The sequence below is a fragment of the Astatotilapia calliptera genome, chromosome 9 (genome assembly GCF_900246225.1).
Source record: "Astatotilapia calliptera chromosome 9, fAstCal1.2, whole genome shotgun sequence".
Lineage (NCBI taxonomy): Eukaryota > Metazoa > Chordata > Actinopteri > Cichliformes > Cichlidae > Astatotilapia > Astatotilapia calliptera.
In genome coordinates, this window is record NC_039310.1 from 1,345,001 (window position 1) to 1,365,543 (window position 20,543).

Genomic DNA, 20,543 nt, shown 5'->3' on the forward strand with positions numbered 1-20,543 from the left:
CGGAGGAGTTGTACTTACATCTGATGCCATCAGCTGTTCGTAACACTTCCCACAGTGAAATGATGCACCTGCTGTTTTCTTTGCAAATTTGCATCATAGGATTGTTTTTTCGTTTTTCCTGCAGTATATAAAAATTGCTGTATCTCCAAAATAAAACTATGAAGACACTCAAAATAAATTTCCTGTGGTGGGAAACTATTTTTTTGCAACTTTATTGTATTTAAAGTTTTGAGGGATAAACCTCTTAAACTTCTCCAAGTAGAAATATATGTAAACAAAACAAAAGCGATTTTCAATTTTTTTTTGTAGTTTATTGCACTTTTTTGCAATTTATGTAATTACTATGGACTTAATGCATACATATTATTAAAATATGGGCTATAACAGTTGTATTGATGTATAGCAACTTGAAATGCTCCCACAAATGGCACTACAGCATGTAAAAATAATAATATAAGCTCTGGTGGACTTGGTTCTATAGTAGGTCTTAAAGGGTTAAATAAACATCGTCAAATAATCGTGATCTCAATTTCAGTGAAAATAATCGTGATTATCATTTTTGCCATAATCGAGCAGCCCTAGTAGTTGGCTTGGGTCTATTTTGTCGATTGTACTCATTAATTACTTATCCAGTACAGGTTTGCAGGGAGGGCCGGAGCCTGTCCCAGCTACCGCAGGGTGAGAGGCGGGTGCACCCTGGACAGGTCGCCAACACAGAGTGACAGACGACCACCGGCACTCACCTAACCCCACTGACGGCATGTCTTTGAATCATCACCAGTGGGTACAGTCGTAATGGGTGATGGCTGAATAGAATAAAGCTGCTTTGCATTGCTGCTTCGTTCACACGGAGTTGTCACAGCACGTAGCATCACATATTTGATTGGCAGATTTTTATGGCGGATGCCCGTCACAACCCCAAAGGCATTTGTGTTCTCCCCCAGGATGGAACCGGGGATCTTCGACTCGTTAGGACTAACAGAACCTGCCCGAGATGCCAGTCATCACTGATGAACTGCTTTGCATCTGACCTCTGTAACAGTGCACAACATGTAATGGCTGCCATATTGACTCAGCATGAAATCAATAGTGATAAATAATTCTTTGAGAGTTAAGAGGTGAACCTGAGTCAAGCAAAATGTTTTCCTCTGTCTTCCTGGAAGAGAAAGGAGTGTTTGTGTTTCTCTGAACTCATGCCTGATAGAAACGGGCTCAGGATCTGACACATCGCTGAGGACCAGAAGTTCGCTCGGTTCTTAGCTCCTTCAAAATAATTCGTAATGAGCTCAAACTCATTACGTTATAAAACTCTGTTGGTGAACAGCAGGAACTCATTTCAAGTTTGGACAAACTACGACCTGACCACCTGCCTGACTGCACGCTCGTCTGCCAACACGCTTTCCGAACACTGGAGGAATATGAGCATGCTGACCTGTGACTGATGCCTCGATGTAAGCTGAGTCAATCCCAGCCAGTCGAGTGTGGTTCAGACTGTTGATGAGTGTTAGCACGCTCATCAACAGGGAATCATCATTTCAACGACTTTACAGTAAAATACATTTAGTCCTACATAATCAGGATGGAAGTGTTACAGGCAGGTCTGGATATTTACCAGTGTGGTGCTGAGTGCTGATGGCTTCCAATCCTAAATGCTTCCATCTGTGTGGCAGAGTGTACGGCTGTGTTCTAGTCTTGTATAGTTAAATATTTAAGCACCCCTCAATGGGCTGGGAGGTGTGGGTCCAAATGAAGCTTTAGCTCGTTTTCTTCCTTTTGAGGAAACTACAAAGCAAAAGAAACTAATGAAGTCAAGGATTTATTTACCATACTGTCTAACAAACAAATGAAAACCCAAAGTTGTGACAGTGACGTAAGATTTGGTACAGATTTTATGTCACTCGCTCACTGAGTTACACACCCACTGCCCTTGCTCTGCGCCTTGGAGACCTAATACGTAGGAAACATCCACAGACCCTAAAGGGAAACGTATAAGGGAGTTCTGTAATGAATAGATGGCAGTCGTCCCGCCCCTCCTACCAAAGAGCCAATAAGTGACGAGCCAGAAAGCAGCAGGTGCAGCAGATCGTCTCATCGTAAAGATGTTTCCTGCCGTTCATGAAAACATGTACCTATCATAAAGAACTTGTTCTTAAACGGACTCTGGTGCACTGCAGTAAAACAGCCGTCTGCTGCCAGACTGAGCACAGATAATATCTCACTGATTCCCTTCAGGTGGCCGAGCATGTGACAGCAGTCTTGTCCTGACAGGTAAATATGACTTGTGAAACAAGGCACAGACAGCTTTCCACCCACACGCCTTTTCAGTGCTGGGGTGTAGCTAAGTTAGGAGTGATAATCTATAACTTACACCAAAGTGATCTACTTCAGACTTCACCGAGAGAAATGCTGAAACGCACCAGCTGGCCCTCCGTGTTCCTGACATCAAAGCTGCAGCGTGGCAGCTGAGGGATCAAGAAGAGCAGGTCGGGCCGAGCTCAGGAGGAAAGGACGCACATTCAAAGAAAAGCTTCAACTTCTCAGGTTTGAAAGAACGGGGAGGCCCCACTGTGTAAGGATTATGACGGAGTCCCACACTAAACTGCCGTCTGCATTGTTTGGCTGCACACAGTCACATGGATGATGGATTTCCTCTGCTTCCTGATTCCTAGACAGAGGCTGGAATGACCTTAAAGACAGTATCCTGCTTTAGTCAGATGATCTGACTGTGGAGCACTGATCGGCTTTCCTAAACCCCACTTCTAACCTAATCTAATATTGAGTTTCACGTGACTGCTGGGGGCAGATTTTAAAACAATCGTGATGTCAGCCATGGTGAGGTGAGTGTTTCAGGTGTCAGGATGAAGAGAACGAGGGCAAGGATGACACTCCACAGCCTGAGAAGAACACAGACAAACTCCATCGCAGTAACTAAGAACTTGTTTTTCCTTCCACCCTTCCCTGCCTGCCTCATTATTTCCCTCCTCAGCCCTTCCTTCCTTTATTTCTTCCTTCCTAAGTCTCTCTTTGGGCATTTTTAGTCTTTTTTTAATGAACATCAACCAATCAGATATTAAACAAGAGCAGACCAACACTCACAATCCTACAAGTTTGTATTATTTTAAGATTAAACCCAGACTGATCTTTTTTCCAACCCTGAACCAGTCGGTTTGTTGCTGAAGCCCAGCCAAGCTGTCCTGGCTCCTCAAAGATATATGACTGCAGAGTGAGCATTAAACCTAAAAGTACAAAAACACTAAATAGATTAACACACACAGATCAAAGATTTACTGGACGTAAGTATAAAAGCCTGGGCTGCAGAGCCAGCACAGACCGAGCCTGGTTTCAGACCTCTACCTTTAGCCACTGAACGCAGCGCTGAACATTTTCGTAGTTATTCTGAGCATGAAAGGGAAACGTTTATGAATGAGTTTCTACTAAACTGCATCCGCAGCATTAAACAGCAACCAGTGCCTGATGCCAGAGTGGAGCAGCCACAGCTCTTTACGGCTGTCATTTCATGTAGTTTACATCACACCAACCTCGTCAGTAGGTTTGACCTTACAGATGTGTGACAACAGAGCCAACATCGCTTTTGACGAACTAACAAATCTGGGGTCGAGCCAAACCTCATCCAGCTAAAGCATTAAGGTGCAGGTTTCCTGCTCTGTGCAGTGCATGCTTATTTGCACAGGACTGGTATTATTAGAGGAACCTGTGGGTTAGAAAATACGACTCCTGTGAAATGAAAACTCCTACATCTGCATTTCACGACAGGTTTACACCAGCTAAACAAAAGCTACCCTTTATAAATATGGGACAACTGTGGAGTCTGTTGTCTAAGCTAATCCCATGTAAGTGTGCCATGTGTGTAATTTGTAAAGTAAGAGTTGTTTGCACCCTCAGAGACAACGTTACCCTGGTTACCTGACCTTCACTCACTGTTTCATTTAGAGTCTTTAGGTTAGGAAAAAGGAATCTTCTTCATAACAATAAGAGACCTTTTCATTCAAAGTTTCACAACATTTACCCCACAAAGACCTGTCACACATTTTATGCTACTTTACTCTCTGATATGCTCAACAATTCTTTTCATTCTTGGGGGAAAACAGCCAAATGTTTGAAGCTGCGGACACTCGACGTGTGTCAACAAATGCTTTTAGTTTTTTAGATCACCTGTCATTTCAGGGAGTGTCCGTGCATGCTTTGGGCTGATTATTTATTTAAACACATGCAATCCAACAAAAGATAAAAGCAGCATTAGTAATTCCACCCAAGCTTGAGAGATTTAAAACAGGAAATAAACCTCAGCACTGTATGATCATCCTTCACATGCTACAGTAGTGGAAAAGAAGGAGAAGAAACCAATCCAGCGACTGCACATTAACGAGTTTTCACCATACATGAGCCGACCTACGTAACAGAAAGGTCTCAGTGCGTGGCCAACAAGCTGTAAGAGAATAAGCTTCACTCTGGAAATTTATTATGACAATAAATGCAGCTGGCAGCCTGTGACGATGTGCCAGCGACAGAACCAGTTCAGCCAGACACGCCCACAAACATGCTCCTCACCAATGATTAGGCCTGTTCGATATAACCATATATATCAGCTGACGATATAAAAACGTCCATCGTTATCTATGATGCCATCGTTTGTTTCGTGGTGTCGTAAAATAAACTGTTTACAGCGATATTTGTTCATGGTTCTGATGGTGACTGTAGTGACTTTATTCATGTCTTAAAGTTAGACTCTATAACTCCTCAATCACGATGTCATAAGTCACTGGACACTGTGAACATCCACGGTCACCACTTCATGCATAATGGACTTTCCATGACCTTCCAAGCTATATAGTTTATGTCTTCCATATTTCCAACTATATCCACAATCACATACTGTGTGTGCTACCATTGTATACAGTGTGTTATCTTACTTTTTTTCATTGATTGTACTTAATTGTATTTTTGTATTTCCTTCATATATCTGTACCTGAGCTGAGGTGATGCAAAAATTTCCCCGCTGTGGGATCAATAAAGTCTTATCTTATCTTAAGTTCTCTCTTTCTCTTATATTTAATATAACCACACGGACAAGTGCCTGTTTTTACGTGTTGTCGTTAGCAACAATGACGGTAAAACCATCGTGGCTCTGCTGTCCGCTTGTTTGTTTTCTACTAAACCTTTCACAATAAAGCTCAAGATCCTGTTGAGACTTTTCAAAATAAACTGAATCACGTGAAAGATGCAGAGAGTTTACAGATGAGAAGAAAAAAAGAGCCGTCAGGTGCTAAAAAATAAACCTTAGACTCAAACTTTTAAAGAAAATGTCGGCCGTTACAACTTATGTCTAAAAATGTATCGTTTCATCGGTTAAAACACTCGACTGCAGCTACACCACGCGCAGCTGGAAACACTTCACGCAAGTCGAGCTGCCCGAGATTCACAGAATTTACAGAAAATGAGGGCTGCACGATTAATCGTTAGAAAATCGCGATCTCATTTCCAAATGACAACGATTTAAAAAAAATAAAATAAGACGACGATTGTACCGCATTTTGATCCGGGACGTACTCTGCATGAAAACAAGCGCTCACTCTTCCTGCTCGACAAATGACAAGGGCGGAGCCTTATACCACGTGATACAGAAGCTGTGCCGTGTGATGCTAAAATTAGCAGGGAAAAAACCACGGAGAGCACGTCAGGGATGACGAGAAAGTGACAGGAGAAAATCCGTCCCGGTCAACCACCCAAACATCAATAACAGGAACCTTATACAGCGCTTCCCTTTACCCGTCGACCTCCCGCAGGCACAAAGACATCACGGAGGCTATCACTTATCACCTGACCAAAGATATGGCTCCATCAACACTGTGCAAAACGAGAGATTTAGGAAAACGATCAACACCCCAGACAAACGCTACACAGTGCTGTCCCGCAACTATTTTTCTATTGTTGCACTACCTGCTCTATACACGCAGCGTCGAGCAACGGTGGAGACCGAATCTCAAGCAGTACAACATTTTGCAGCAACAACAAAACGTGAGACATTTGTTGTTTTTATGTTTATTTATTGTTTTTATGTTCAGTCGCAACTGTTACGAAGTTGATGTGCAGTTAATAAGTGCAATAAATATTTATACTGGAAAAGAGAATGGTGAGAGAATCGTGATCTCAATTCTAAGCCAAAAAATCGTGATTCTCATTTTATGCAAAATCGAACAGCCCTACAGAAAATATTACATTTCTGTGATTTATATCGTTGTCAGGACGATAAATGTCTTATATCGGGATATGAGACTTTGGTCATATCGCACAGCCCTACTAATGATGCAGGATTGAAAGTCAGTCTACTCTGATACGCCAACATTCAGTTTTCACAAGGTTACAGAAGCCTTGTGTTGGTGACGAGGTATGTGACCAGGCAAAGCTGAAGTGTGGCAGGTGCCACAGTCGGTGAAGGTAACCACAGCAGTGAGGTCCATAAATATCTGCACAGAGACATTCTGGTACGTTACCACACTGACTTTAAATGAAACAACTCAGATAAAGTCCAGACTTTCAGCTTTAATCTACTAGATGGTCTCTTTTCACTCCCTAAACAAATCTTAGTTGTCACACTGGATTTTGGCACACAACTGCAGTTTTTCTTACAGTGTTTTCAGCCGTGGATCTGCACTGCCTACTTCAGCAGTGGGCTACCATCAAGTCCCATCTCAGAGTTTTTCCAAGAAATTCAAACTGTGCACAGCTTTAAAACTACTGAGTGGTATTTGACTTTGGCAAGAGGCAGCTGGGTATTACAGTGATGGAATTAATTATTTGATCCCCTGCTGAAATAATCAGTTCCTACAGCTGTAATTGTAAGAACTGGACAGCCTCCGATTTTAATGGTAGTTTCATTTTAATGGAGAGACAGAACAGAAAATCCAGAGAAACGTGAGACAAAGGTTACAAATCGATTTGCATGCCTTTGAGGAAATAAGTATCTGACCAGAACATTGGCTTCCACAGACTGTGTGCATGTGTGCGCACAGATCACAAACACTCCGAGTTACAGATCCTGATCTCTACTGGTTATGTTTATCAAGCCGTCCACAGAACCAGGTTTACAACATTAGGAAATTGCTGCAGTACTTAGTGCAAAACATACTGTAAGACAACACTTAAATAAACATAAAAATTAAAAGTGCTAAGCAGACAGATAAACGATCAGTGCAAACATGGAGCAGATGCAGAGAACACCGTGCAGGGTCGTGTGTTTGTGGTGCCAACAGTCATACGGTTGTTGTTCACGAGTCCAGAGGGGAAGAAACTGTACGAGAGGTTTTGGTCCCTCTATTCATTCCTTCTATCTCAACCTCTCCACAGTCATGAGCAACACCAAAGAGCTGCCAAAGGACGTCAGAGACAGGATTTTAAACCTGCACAAGGCTGGAATGAGACCATCAGCGTGAAGCTTGATGAGAAGGACGACAACTACTGCTGCGAATATTCACAAATGGTTCAATAATCGGGCCAACAACCGTCAGAAAAATATTTTTTCCCCTGCTGAATTATTTCCCCCAAATCTAAAAGTGGCCAGACAGTGGCAGATGTCCTGTAATAGAATATGAAAAGTTGGGAACTTGTAGAGTTATAAAATAGGAAGAGAAGAAACCAGATGTTCCAGTGGAAACGTGGGCTCTGGCAGACGCTCGGTGCTGCCGTTCTTCTATCAAACAGATGTAGTAAAAGACTTTTGAGGTACTTTCTCTTCTGAACAAGAGTAAAACATAAAAAACTGTTTCAGCGACACAGAGAACAGGAGATGTGCATCGTACCCTAGAAAGGAAATGATCAGACACAAACACCACTCCTGTGAAAGCTGGAGTGGCAGTAGCTCACCAAACAGACTGTTTGATAACCGTCAGGGCTGCGGGTGGACTTACAGCATCAGGACATTGTAGGGATGTGACTGGATCAGGTCCATAATCATCCAGGGCCTTAGATCAGTCCCACCTCTTATTTCCCCACCACTCAGTAATCTGGCTGCTACAGGATTGGAGAGTAATCTGGATAGAAGGAGTGATGAAGGGAGGGAGGCTGCTACCGAGGGTCAATCCTCTGCTGTCAGTCCTCTTTATATCAATTTCTGTGATAAATTCACTGCTAAACTGCAGTGCAGGTGGAGGCGCAAGGTTGCATGTAAAGGAGGCAATGCACACGTGCTTGGAACAGCAGAATAAAAAAAGTTACCAAATGACATTCAACACAGAAAACCTGCAGAAACACCTGATGTGACGCAGCATGCAGAATCCAAGCCCACAATCTACTCATATAGATGCTCAATACTAGAAGGTGTTTGGTAAAGATGCAACCTGATAAATACTCAAATACAAATGAAGCTAAATTCATTTTTTTGCTTTTAATTGCAATTTGGCATGTCTCCTCAAACCTGGTTGGAACGCTCCGAGACAGCCGAGGTTTGACATACGGACGATGTGCTACTGCGTTAAGAATCCTCTACAGGTACGACAGTTACAGCTTTATTCTTGGCTAACGAGGCGATGCTATTCAGCAACTATCAGCGGGATGATAACTATGACTCGGCATGATGGTGCAGTCCCCACCCAGTCTGCTCCAAGGAAACAAACCTTCACTGTGACATATGACAGAATTCACCACACTATCCTTGAACATTTGGCCAGAGCAAAAACAGTGTGACACAGCAGATAAATGTGGGACAGTGACATCAGCAGATATGCTGACATCAGTCAACACGGTTCTCACACTGATATCCAACCTATACTGTGTTGCTACCCAATTTCTGCCATAATAGGGAAAGCCTGGGGTTTATTCTTTAAATATTAAACAGCCATTAGCAACATTAAGAGCAGTGTAACAGTGTAACAAGCTGTGATAAGAGTTAAAACAACAGTGCCAGCAGATACAGCATCCCTCTGAAAATTGGATGTGTCATGGATGAGAGTGCGTGGCAGGCAGAGGGGTCTCACAGAGACTACAACACGTGCAGCTGCAGACCAAAACATTACTCAGTGAATATTCCTCTGAAAGGGTTCGATAACAAATAGTTCAATGCTCAGTCCATACAACTCCTGAAGCTTTTGTGCTACCTATAACTATCCTTTCCACACACACACACAAACACAAGCACACACACACACACACACACACACACACAAACACACACACACAAACACAAGCACACACATGCACACCTACTACAGAGGAGCCAGCATAAAGAAGGTTTCTCCAATAAGTCTGAAAACCAGTGTGGGCCACTGTTCCTCAAGTAAAGCTGAGCATGTTCAACGGTCTGCTTGCTACACATTGCTTTCCTCACACACTGTACATAAAAGACGGACGTTGCAACCATGACATCTGCTAACGGTTGAACTCTGCATTATAAAACACAAACACGAGTTTTAGTCCTTCACCACACTGGTTTTTGGACCAAGATGTGACCGTATCTGGGCATGAGGGTGGGGTGCCAAGTTTTCAGCTAAAGCTATGAGGAAAATCCCACACACCATACAGTTTTTATCCACAGAGAGTGAAAGAGAGTGCTTTTTAAAAATATTGGTATGTTGAGCATTTTAATGTTAGACTCCCTTTGGGAGCCAGCTTCAAAAGTGGCTACTAGAAAAACTGCACTTTGGCACTTGCTGCGTTAGTTTCACTTTTGTTTTTTTAGCTGTGGGAAAAACATATTTTTTACCATGACTGGCCATGCCATACCATGACAAAAAAAAGCTGCAATCTGTGCATGAAATGAAGTGCTGGCTGCTCAAAATGTCTTGACAGGACAGCTCGCGTAGTCTGTCCTCCTCGAAGCTCGGAGGAACCCACTCCCATATGCTATGCACTCTAACAGCACAGTGTAAGGAGGATTGTTTTTATTCACGGGGTCGTTCTTGCAGAGTGCCAATGAATGGGCAGATGCGACAGAAACATATAAAGGGGAAACTTGCGTAACAGTGTGGGAGTCTGCTGTGACAGTGCAACTTCACCATGCTGTCTCTATAGCGGTCGGGAACAGTGGCACGGATGCACGCGATCTACTCACTACTGTGATAATACGAAGGCAAAGCGGACATTCAGAGGGAGAAACAAAACCTAAAAAACTAACGACAACAATACCACCATGGTGCTAACTAGCCTAAAGCATAAGCGTGCTAATTCTGCAGACTTCTTCTCAGAAAGTAAAAGTGTCCGAGGCGCACCTGAAGGCAGCATTAACCTACACCCGTACTCAGTCCCTGCTGCGATGCGCCCTGTGAGCTCACTCATCCAAAATCACCGTCAGTTCACTGCAACAAAGACTGCGGCTTTCCGCCCACCGACCCCGCGCTCAGTGCACACACCGGGCGTTACCACACAAAACGGGACGTTCATTTTTCAGCGTCACTCACCGTTAGTTGTCTCCTTTTTGACAGTTTGTCTAGAGTCTCCGAGCGTCGCTGTCACCGCTACGATCCGCCCACCCAAGAGTGTACGCTGCATAAATATGCCCCGCCCCCAGCACTGCCTCTACTCCAATCGCAAAACGATACCGCGAACTGGCTCTCATTTTAACCAATCGCACGAAGACTAAAAGTCTGCTTGACGGCCTTACTGTCCAATCAAAACGTCTGAATCCCGGGAAGATCCCTTTCTCACCGTGTTGGCTTTTGACAGACACCGTGTGCATTCAATAGAAAAGTTTGACTCCTTTTACGGGACGGTGCCGGTCCAATCGCCTCGGGGAACGAACTCTGGATACGGCCGCGGCCCAGGAAGACGCCCTACACCGCCCCGATCAGAGGAATGTTACCAAGCGGCTAAACAGGAACTACAGAAATTACAGAGACCCAAGGGGAAGTGTAACCCACACGCGTCCACTAATGTTGATGGTATAAATACAAGTAGTTGACTTTGACTGTGTTGCTTTTGGGGGTAGTGGGGACAGAAGTGACAGCCGATTTAATTTACTACAACTCGCCACCTAATCTGCTGGATCTGATTCACAAACTGGAGCAAGGAAGCGTGTCTTCTCTGGGGGTGAGATTGCAAAAAGCCACAGAAAAATCAAAAGCGGGAAAAATGCTCCACTTGACATAGTGCAGGTCTATAGTGACGCCTTGTGGTGGAAAGCTTACCTTACCGCCACCTGCTTGGCCGTAGAGTGGTTACAATACTCCAGACCTGCTCGTGCATATACACACATGCAACTATATAAATTCATCTCTTGTCAAACTTGTGCTGTTTACAAAATACACCCAAAGTTTCAGGAGCTTATAGAACTACCTTTAGCAGTCATAACTTGTATCAGTCTCACATGGCACTGTGGACGGATTTTAATCCACTCTGCTTTACAGTGTTGCTTCAGTTCATTGAAGTTCGTGGACATTCATTTTTACGCAGCACTCTTAAGGTCCTGCCACAGCATGTAAGTCAGGTTGAGGTCTAAACTTTGGGTCATTGCAACACCTTGATTTTGTTCTTTTTCAGCCATTCTGATGTAGATGTGGTGCTGTGGTTGGGATCATTGCTCTCTTGCATCACCAAGCTCTGGCCAAGCTTTAGCTCAATCATCATATTTGATCCTAGAAGACTTTAGTACACAGAGGTCTCCATAGTTGACTCAGTGACTGCGAGCTGCCCAGTCCTGCCTCTGTGAAGCATCGTCCCTCCATCACTTTACTCAACTCCTTGTATGAAGAGTGATACCACAGCACTGATAGTGGTTTTACCACATGTGATGCTGTGCATTATGGCCAAACAGCTCCACACTGGTCTCATCTGTCCTAAGGTCATTGTTCCAGAGGTCTTGTGATTTGTTCAGATGAAGCTTTGTAAATGTATATTTTTTAAGAGGTGTTTCTCCCTTCCAAAAAAAGCCATATTTGCTTTATGTCTTTGTAGTTGTACTATTATAAACATTGACATTTCACACATTAACTGAGACCTGTAGTCTGAGATGTAGCTCTTGGGTTTTATGCATTTTTTCTGATAACGTTTGTCCTTTGCTGAAGTCCGTCTATCTTGAATGTTTCCCACGTGTGAATATTTTTTCTTGCTGTAGAATAATGGACTTGAAATTGTATATTTGTATATTGTAATTATAACTCTTCCCAGATTGCTAAGAACCAACAATTGCTCTTAGGCAGATCATTGCTGATGCCTTTCCTGCTTGGTATTGCATTGACACACACCTGAATGCCCCGACCTGCTGAAACATCTGTCTTTGTAAAGGTGCTCACACTTGAGTCAAGTGCATTTGATTATCAGCACCTGGCTGCTGTTTAGCCTTGTAATTCCTCTGGGAGCAATAATCGTGTACATAGTTTTACACAACTGCGTAGAATCCTGTGAAAACGTGCTTTTTAAAGCAACCTCACACAAAAGTAACCGGTCCGATTTAAAGGTGTTTTTCTGTGCTAAAATGTTCGAGAAGTGTCAAAGCAAATGTCACAGAAATCAGTCCAGTCACAATGAATCTGCTTTCAAAGAGGTTTATTGAAAGAAATAATTTTCAAATTTTATAAAGATCAACCATTTGCTTATGCTATCACACAATCAGAACCTGGAGCATCACCGTTTCCCCTCCAACCTTTTGCAGTCTTTGATATGAATCATTAGTGCTTTGGACAACCCAGATTTTCCTAAAAAAGTTGGGTTTATGTGTAACATGTAGATTTGCTGCAGTTCAGCACCTGGACTCTTACTGAAGAGCTGTGCTGTTGGAACACTTGCAGAATGTTTGTCATTGTCCTAATGAATGTGGACAATGACAAAGGCCTTCATTGAAATAGATATCATCAGGATGGCAGCAGGCCCTCTGGAAACATTGTAACCATGCTTTCTTTTTAAACCCAATCGTGTGACTGGTTGCCTGACATATGTAGGAGCTAGACAGGTTAAAAAACTGTTCAGTATTTGATGTCATGTTTGTGGTTTCAATTCTGTTTTTGTTTTTTACATGTTACACATTTTCCCAATTTTGTAGAAACGGGTTTTCAGAACTGCTTCACTGGCGAGCTTAGCGTTACTGGTTTATGGCTAAGCAGTATTCCATAGACTGCCAGAGTACACAAGATTAAAAAGTACTGGTTTTGATGGGACATGTCATGACTTCTAAGCAAGATGCGTTAAAGATATGCTATTGCTAAGAGGTTTCACCACGTCACACTTAAACAGCAAGATGTGGTCCAAAAATGCATTTCATGTAGGTGTACTTTATTTACCTCCCCAGGCGAGACAGCCCGGAGACCAGATTTGGGGAATCAAGTGCTTCAGGATATTTTGGAAATGGTCAACAGTTCTGCCCAGGACTGCCACACATGCATCACTCTGTTACAGTGGTTTGCAACCAAAGATACAAGTATACAATATAATATTGTATCATCTAAGATCACTATGTTTGCAGCTATTCAGTACCCCGCTCTTCCATGACCTGGAAGTAGTATGTATATATGTATTATATAAATAACAACTCTCCCGTTACCTGGAAGAATTCAGTGTTTCACTCTACACACAGTCTGCAAGCATACAGCAAAAACCAGCTGCTTTGCACATCAAACCTTCTCTTTGCCGGATGATTTTTCAGTGCAGCATGCAAGTAAAAATGTGTACAATATTAAAAGTCTTTAGCTTCATCACCCTCATCACCGTCATCGTCGTCACATCCATTTTTACCATGGACAGCTCCTTGTTTTTTTAAAATAAGAAATCAGAGCAGTCTTTATTTATTTTGTATATTTTCCTCTATAGTATTCTGCATTTCAAAGCATGCCAAAGAAAGTTCGGTTTCTGCATAGTGCTGGCTATACAAGTGCCAAAGAGTTTGATTCCTGTACAAGTAATAGAAGGTGGTATTTACAGGCAGAATAGATCCAGTGTTGTGTAAACGGTACCAAACCCCCCCTCCCTCCTTCAAGTGCGCAAAATATCTACAAATAGCAAGTCTGTGAGAACTCATAGAAAGTAGAAGAGAGCTGAAAAAAGCTCAGCAGTATGGAAGAGCTGTTAAGGGGAGGCATGTGTATTAAGTGCGCAGGCAGTTCTTATCTTTGTGTGTGTGTGTGTGTGTGTGTGTGTGTGTGTGTGTGTCTAAATGCAAAGGGGAAGAAGCACTTGCCCCCACAAGTCAAAAACTGCCCACAAACCAAAACATCCCCCCGCCCCCTCCCTTGGTGTCTTTTTTCTTGGAAAGTGCACCCTCTATTGTTATAATATGCAGTATGCATACATAAATGTGTCCTCTAGCACTAAGGTCTACCGTCACATACAAGGTCAGGGAGGAAGAGTCGACAACAACCACATTCTAGTTTTGAGGTCATAGTTCTGAATGTAAAGATACAGTTCAGGCCACTAGGTGACTGTCATTGAACACTAACAGAAGACTCACTACAGTATGAGATGGCAATGGGAGCCCACTGCTGAAAGACACCACTGACTGCACTGTCAAAAAAAGAAAGAAAGAAAGTGTTGTAAAGCAGCCAGGTCCACTGGGTCGAGGATAGTTCTTTGTTTCCTGGAGAGCACAGGCAGGGACTGCTGGTAGGAACAAACCAAACAAAACTGGTGATGGCAGTGAAACCAGGTACGGTGCAGTAGTAAGGAGAGCTCAGCAGATTTGGTCAGTGTCACCTTAACAGCTTTAAACACCCGCGATGCTTTCACTCACGCTTCGACTATAGAATACTGAAAAGAAGGAAAAAGCTGCAGTCCATCTGAAAGAAGCTGGAATCCCTGTTTCCAGAGTGCCGTCACTAAACAGCATCAATCGTCCTAACAAACCCATCACGCCCTCGCCAATCAAGTCACTTTAAAAAGATCTTTGTTTACAGTTACGCTCAATCCAGCTGCATTTCTGCACTTAACTCAAATGACGACAATCTTTTGGGAGTGAAAGGGCTGGATTAGAGTTTACAATGTCACCAGCAGTGGTTTGTTCACAGCACGGGCTTGCTTTGGTTCAAACTTAAAGTGCACCTTTACGAAGCGGCTGCACACGCACGGCCCAATCACCGCACAGACACCGGCAATTTCCACTAACGGGTGAGAGATACCGAATGTGGCCTCGACTGCAGGCAGGAGTTGATTGAGAATTTTTTAGTGTACAATAATGTTAATTAAATATGGATAAATACTGAATAAATATCGACACAGAGTGAACAAAAGAATGACAGAGCACAGAGAGCCGTTACATGCTGAAACAGTGAAAAACCCACAGACACATAATCCTACGACAATAAATAAACACCGTAGACCCACAGTGAAATACAATCCTCACACTTCTGCATTAAAGGGGAACTCTGCTGAAATGTGACCGCGCATCCAATTTGTTTCTTTCTGATTGGTTGGTTTTGAGTTCTTTGAGACAAAGGAAAATCAGACCTGTGACATCGGCGACACATTCCTGAGTCTTTATTAAACATCTGCGCTGTTTAAAAATAATAATGATAATAAAGTGCTTTAAATTCAAATGGACGTGGTTAAGCTGCTACAAGTCTCAACTCTTTAAAGGACTATTGCACTTCAACAACAAGCTTGCCCTCTTCCTCCATTACAACTTTTGATTTTGTAGTACAGGAAAGGGTCTTTCCATGTAACTGCGTATAAGGGAAGACACATTTTGAAGACGTTATGGGTGTTTGTTTTCCTTCATCTTGAGAACTTAAAAAGACTGTGCAAAAGTGACCATTAATGCAGAAAAACAGCCTGGTTTTTTCCCCGAATATACAGGAGTATCCATCACCTTTTATGATTTTAAACACCTGTCTGCCCAGAGCTATCTGGGTGTGCTCCAGGGTGTATCTCATATCCCTGGACTGGTGTTGTTCCTGTGTCATCACTGTAATGTTAGTCCAGGTTTGTTGGTTTGTTAGTGACAGTTTTTAAAATCATTAGCTAACTTCGTGGGGTAATGCTAGCTGAATACTCAGACGATGTCATTGGTCAGATGCAATGTTGATGGGACCAACATCATTGCCCCTCCCTGAGCCTGGTTCTGCTGGAGGTTTCTTCCTGTTAAAAGGGAGTTTTTCCTTCCCACTGTCGCCAAAGTGCTGCTCATAGGGGGTCATATGATTGTTGGGTTTTTCTCTGTATGTATTATTGTAGGGTCGACCTCACAATATAAGCGCCTTGAGGCGACTGTTGTTGCGATTTGGTGCTGTATGAATCAAATTGAATGATAATGCAGGATGAACACCAACAGGGATATCAGATTGAACAAGATCCAGACTCCACCTTTACTCCATATGACCAGTAATATCTTTTAGAGTGTATGCGTCATCTTCTATATCACGTTAGGAAAAGTGTTGCTGTTTATTCCTTCATAGATGTTCTCTTTTTGACACACAGTTTGTAAGCTCAGTGCACGCCATTCTCCTTAGGCCATTTACAGTAATTAACGGTGAATCCCAGACTCATCCTCGTGACCCTTACAGTTCTAGTTATACGTGCTTCTGGACATCTGGATATGAATGATTTGGCAGTATCGAGCTTTCAGTCATTTCTGTGACGTGTTCTTTTTCTGGGATGCAATGACTGCACAACAAACATTGTGAAGAGTAGGAAATTTACCTTTTGTAGACATTCCTTTGAGCCATAAATGCAACAGACTGACTAACACAGTACAATGAGAGATTTCAAGAAGCTCGGCGTACATCTGAGGAAGAGTCAGAGAATCTCTTGGGGTCACTTCTAAAGAACTGCGCTCTGCTTGAGGTCGGACTCAAACTTTTACGCTCAGCTAAGAGGAAACTGTAACGTGCTCGAACATCACTGTCACTGTCTGTAACTAAGCCAGTTTGCAAGCAGAATGACAAATTGTTGTCCAAGAAGGAAGCCCTTCACCATTAAACTTGGCGAAATTTACCCGAGGCTTGCTTGGAGAAACACCAAGAACACCACCAAGTGTTCAGCATGGTGGTAACATCAGTTGAACATTGAACAGCGTGAATATTACAATGAAGGAAACAGACCGTGTCACATTTTTTCCACAACACCTCAAACCATCAGTTGAAAATTGAATGTGACCAGGTGTTTCAACAGGGTAGTAACCTAAACATAAACTAAAGCAAGTGAGATAAACTTTTCCAAAGTCCTGCCCACAAACCAGTGGAAACCGGACCATGCTTAAGAATGCAACCATTTTAGCTGGACTCTACTAATTCTTCATAGAAAAGTTGTCAAATATCCAACCAGATTTATTTTGTGGTTCTACGTCCCAGCTGACCTCGGGACTGGAAATGTCACGATCCTCGATGACATTCACATCACTGTTGTGTGCGTCACCTGATGCGTTAGGTTACAGCACGGGGTTAGGGTTAATCAAAACTGCTTTAGAGTCCACACGCAGCGCTGCAGCTCTGTAGCTCTATTCCTGAGCCAGGGAAAGAGTAGCCCAAAGAAACCTTTGAAAGCCCAGTATTGCCTTTACATTCACGTCCATGATGAGCGTCGGTAAACTTTAAAACCACATCTGTACGTGTCTGTCTACAGTATGGCTCATGCGAAAGAAGCACTTATAAACAGAAGGAAATGGCATTATTCATTCAACTGGTTACTGATAACATGTTTACTGTTGCTTTGAACTGATGAAGTGCAGCCTGAAGTGCTGTGGATGGATATTTAAGATGGGCGGCAGCGCCAACAGTTTGAAGCTACGCGTCTTCTTCCCTTGGTCGATAACTGCACTGCATGTAAGGTTAAATGGAACCAGACACATCTCCTGATGTACCTGAACAGAGTCAATCCTGAATCAAAGGACTGTCAAAGAGTACATTTCTAATGAGCTAGAACAAAACTGGTTTGTTTCTAAACGTAATGCATGCTGTGTTTCTAAACTTATCACATGGATAAAGCAGTGGTGTGATGAAGTAATTACAGCCTTTTCATACCTCTGCAAGAATCTGCATTAAAAGTTTGTGACAAGGATGAGATGTTGGGACTCCAAAGTAGGAGGTAATTGAAATAATGCTGTAAAATAACTGTCAGGTGCAGTTTCTCCTTCCTGTGTTCTCTGCAGCTGTAGATGTCAACATTGTAAAGGGTTTGTGCTATCAATTCAAACACTAAACTGTCATTTGCCTGTTTAATGGAGGTGTTCACATCTTCTTTTTTTCTTTCTAGACAAAAACTTGTCTTGGAAATTAAAAACCAACGACCCTTGACAGTGCATGGATGCAAACGTGCTAATCACCAGGCTCTGCAGACAGAAAGACAAAAACAAGGACGAACGCACACATAAAAAGCTTTGGACCTGAACTTATCACACACGTAGTAAGATTAAATCACACTCGCTCCTGTCGTCTTGCCAGTGTTTGCATATTATACTGTACATAGAATAATGGCGCATTCGGCTGGTCGTTGTAAACTGGCAAACTTGTGTAATTACGGCTCACATAACAAACGCTTATGTACATAGTAGAAGCTTTCTGGGTGCATGCTTAGGAGAAAAAGGAACCAATGAAATCTGAGGTAGCAAATTCAACCTACGATAAACTAGAATCACTCGACATGTTTTCCCTTTATGCATGAGCTTTGATGTGACGTTACACATCCAAGTATCCAGTCACTGCTGACTTCATTGTGTCAAAAATAATCCAACACAACTTTGCTGTAAGGTCACAACTCGTAGCTCGTGAAATTAGTAAGCTGTTTTTTGTGTGTTTTTTATTTTTTGGTGCACTGTTCTTGTGGAAAACTTGTAAGTTTGCCAGTTTACCTGTTTGTGACGCTGCCTAAGCGTGCCAAATGTTCTTCACTCCCTAGCAAATCTGTACAATGTTTATGACAGGGCAGCTGATATGTTCATCAAGAAAATTCATGGCTTTTTACCCTCCAGTTCCCACCCCTGAGGTGCAAACCAGCCAATCCAGTGTGCTCTTGGGAAGCGTGGAACATCAGCTCCACCTCTTGGGTGTAGGACTTCAGGGGGAAGGAACCAATGACAGGACGAGACAGCAGGACTCCTGTTAGGCCAGCTAACACTACAATTTACCAGTTTGAGAGTTTATCGGAAGCGCCATGGACATATAGAATAGAATAATCATCGTATCAATAGGATTTTCAGTGCAAGACGTAAATGGCTACTTGTTTCGTCATTCTGTTCAATGTTGTCTTCGATGGTACTTGTCAGTCATCCAACACTGGATACAGCAGTAAAGGGATTCTTCTACAAGTCAGCAGTCGTTTATATGTAAGTCTGAAAAAAGCGACATCCTAAGAAGGACGACTGAGAGGTCCAGACCAGACTATGTTCACTCAGTGTGTGGTTTTGGTTAAAGGTCGTACCATTGTGGGGCTCAGAAAGCTCCAAATGTTTCCCGAGGAGAGGGGAAACATTTGGAGATAATGAAAGGCCTCAACCCCCTGCCTGGCTTCACGTTCTCTGGGCAGTGAGTCCTTATTGAGAGGTTGACAGTGAAGATACAGTAGCTGGGGGCCCTAAAAGGCTAAGTGGCAGGTACAGTAGGTGTCTCCTGAAATCCAAAGTGCCACGTGGAGCGGTGGAACCAGAAGGAACTTAAAGAGTTGCTGAATGCAGCAGTCTCATTTTCTCCGTGTCCCTGCCTTGAGCCCACTCGCCTTCCCCTCATCCCCGTGTCTTCTTTAGCTCCCCCCTGGGTCGGAGCTGTGTCTCTGTGGTGTCCGTGAGTCCAGGGGTGTCTGTGGTTCTTGGAGCGATAGCCTCCGTGGGGTTTCAGGATCCAGTGGTGAGACTCCTGTTGCAGCAGCTGTCCCAGCACCCATGCATACCCCTGAACCAAAATCTAACCCTGCTCCTAAGCTAGAAACTGCACCCTCCCCACTCCCTAACTCTAAACCTAGACCTGATCCTGAACCTGCCACTGAAACGACTCCAGCTCCACCGCCTAGTCCGAGATGCTGGCCTAGTCCGTCCAGTCCAGAAGGGGCGAGCTGGCTCTGGCTTGTGTTGATCAGAGACGTGTCCTGGGGCTGCAGAGAGTCAAGAGCTTTAGCTGGGAACTCCTCAAAGTCCTGGGAATGCAGGATCTGTAGGGAAAGAAGAGAGAGGTCAGTGGGATTGCAATTTGTTCTGTGCTTTTCAAGAACAGAAGAAATTAGTCATGCAAGACTTCATACCTGTGCATGTTGCAAAAAGCCCAAACGTGTGCTTTTGGCTGTGTTGATATGTTAATATGTATGTAAAATGTTTCATGATTGACACGACTGTGTTCAGATCTGCGGAGACAGGCTTGGGTTTGCTGAGTGGGATTACAAAACGTTACAAAACTATGACATCACAACAATGTGATTGGTCTCTTGCAGTGTTGAACCTGGACCACCATTAATTATGATGATCCAGGCACCATATCAACACGGGGGTATCAGATCGTTTGGCTAAAGAGGCCGTCTGCTCTGTGATCACGCCCCTGATGCTGCACTCCAGGATCGTGTCGTCATATCGAAGTTTACATTCTGGACAGACTGTATTTTGGAAACATCATCACATCACTGTTGAATCTGGAGCTTCAACATTTTTATGGGAAAGCTAGATTTCACAGACTATATTATATATGGAGGAGGGA

General features: G+C 43.2%; 2 protein-coding genes across 6 annotated transcripts in view; both read right to left on the reverse strand.

Annotated features, from left to right (window-relative positions):
- Window positions 1-10,523, reverse strand: part of LOC113029212 (microtubule-associated protein 4-like) — a 70,626-nt gene extending 60,103 nt beyond the window's left edge. For all 4 annotated transcript variants that reach the window (XM_026179966.1, XM_026179964.1, XM_026179967.1 and 1 more), the window contains exon 1: window positions 10,410-10,523. In XM_026179966.1, coding sequence (XP_026035751.1) covers window positions 10,410-10,500 — 91 coding nt within the window. In that variant the 5' untranslated portion in view covers window positions 10,501-10,523. The remainder of the gene's footprint in view (window positions 1-10,409) is intronic.
- A 5,588-nt stretch (window positions 10,524-16,111) lies between these two features.
- The window catches only part of kcnh2b (potassium voltage-gated channel, subfamily H (eag-related), member 2b), a 249,338-nt gene continuing 244,906 nt past the window's right edge, over window positions 16,112-20,543 (reverse strand). For both annotated transcript variants that reach the window (XM_026180214.1, XM_026180215.1), the window contains one exon: window positions 16,112-20,007. In XM_026180214.1, the coding sequence (XP_026035999.1) occupies window positions 19,603-20,007 (405 nt within the window). In that variant the 3' untranslated portion in view covers window positions 16,112-19,602. The remainder of the gene's footprint in view (window positions 20,008-20,543) is intronic.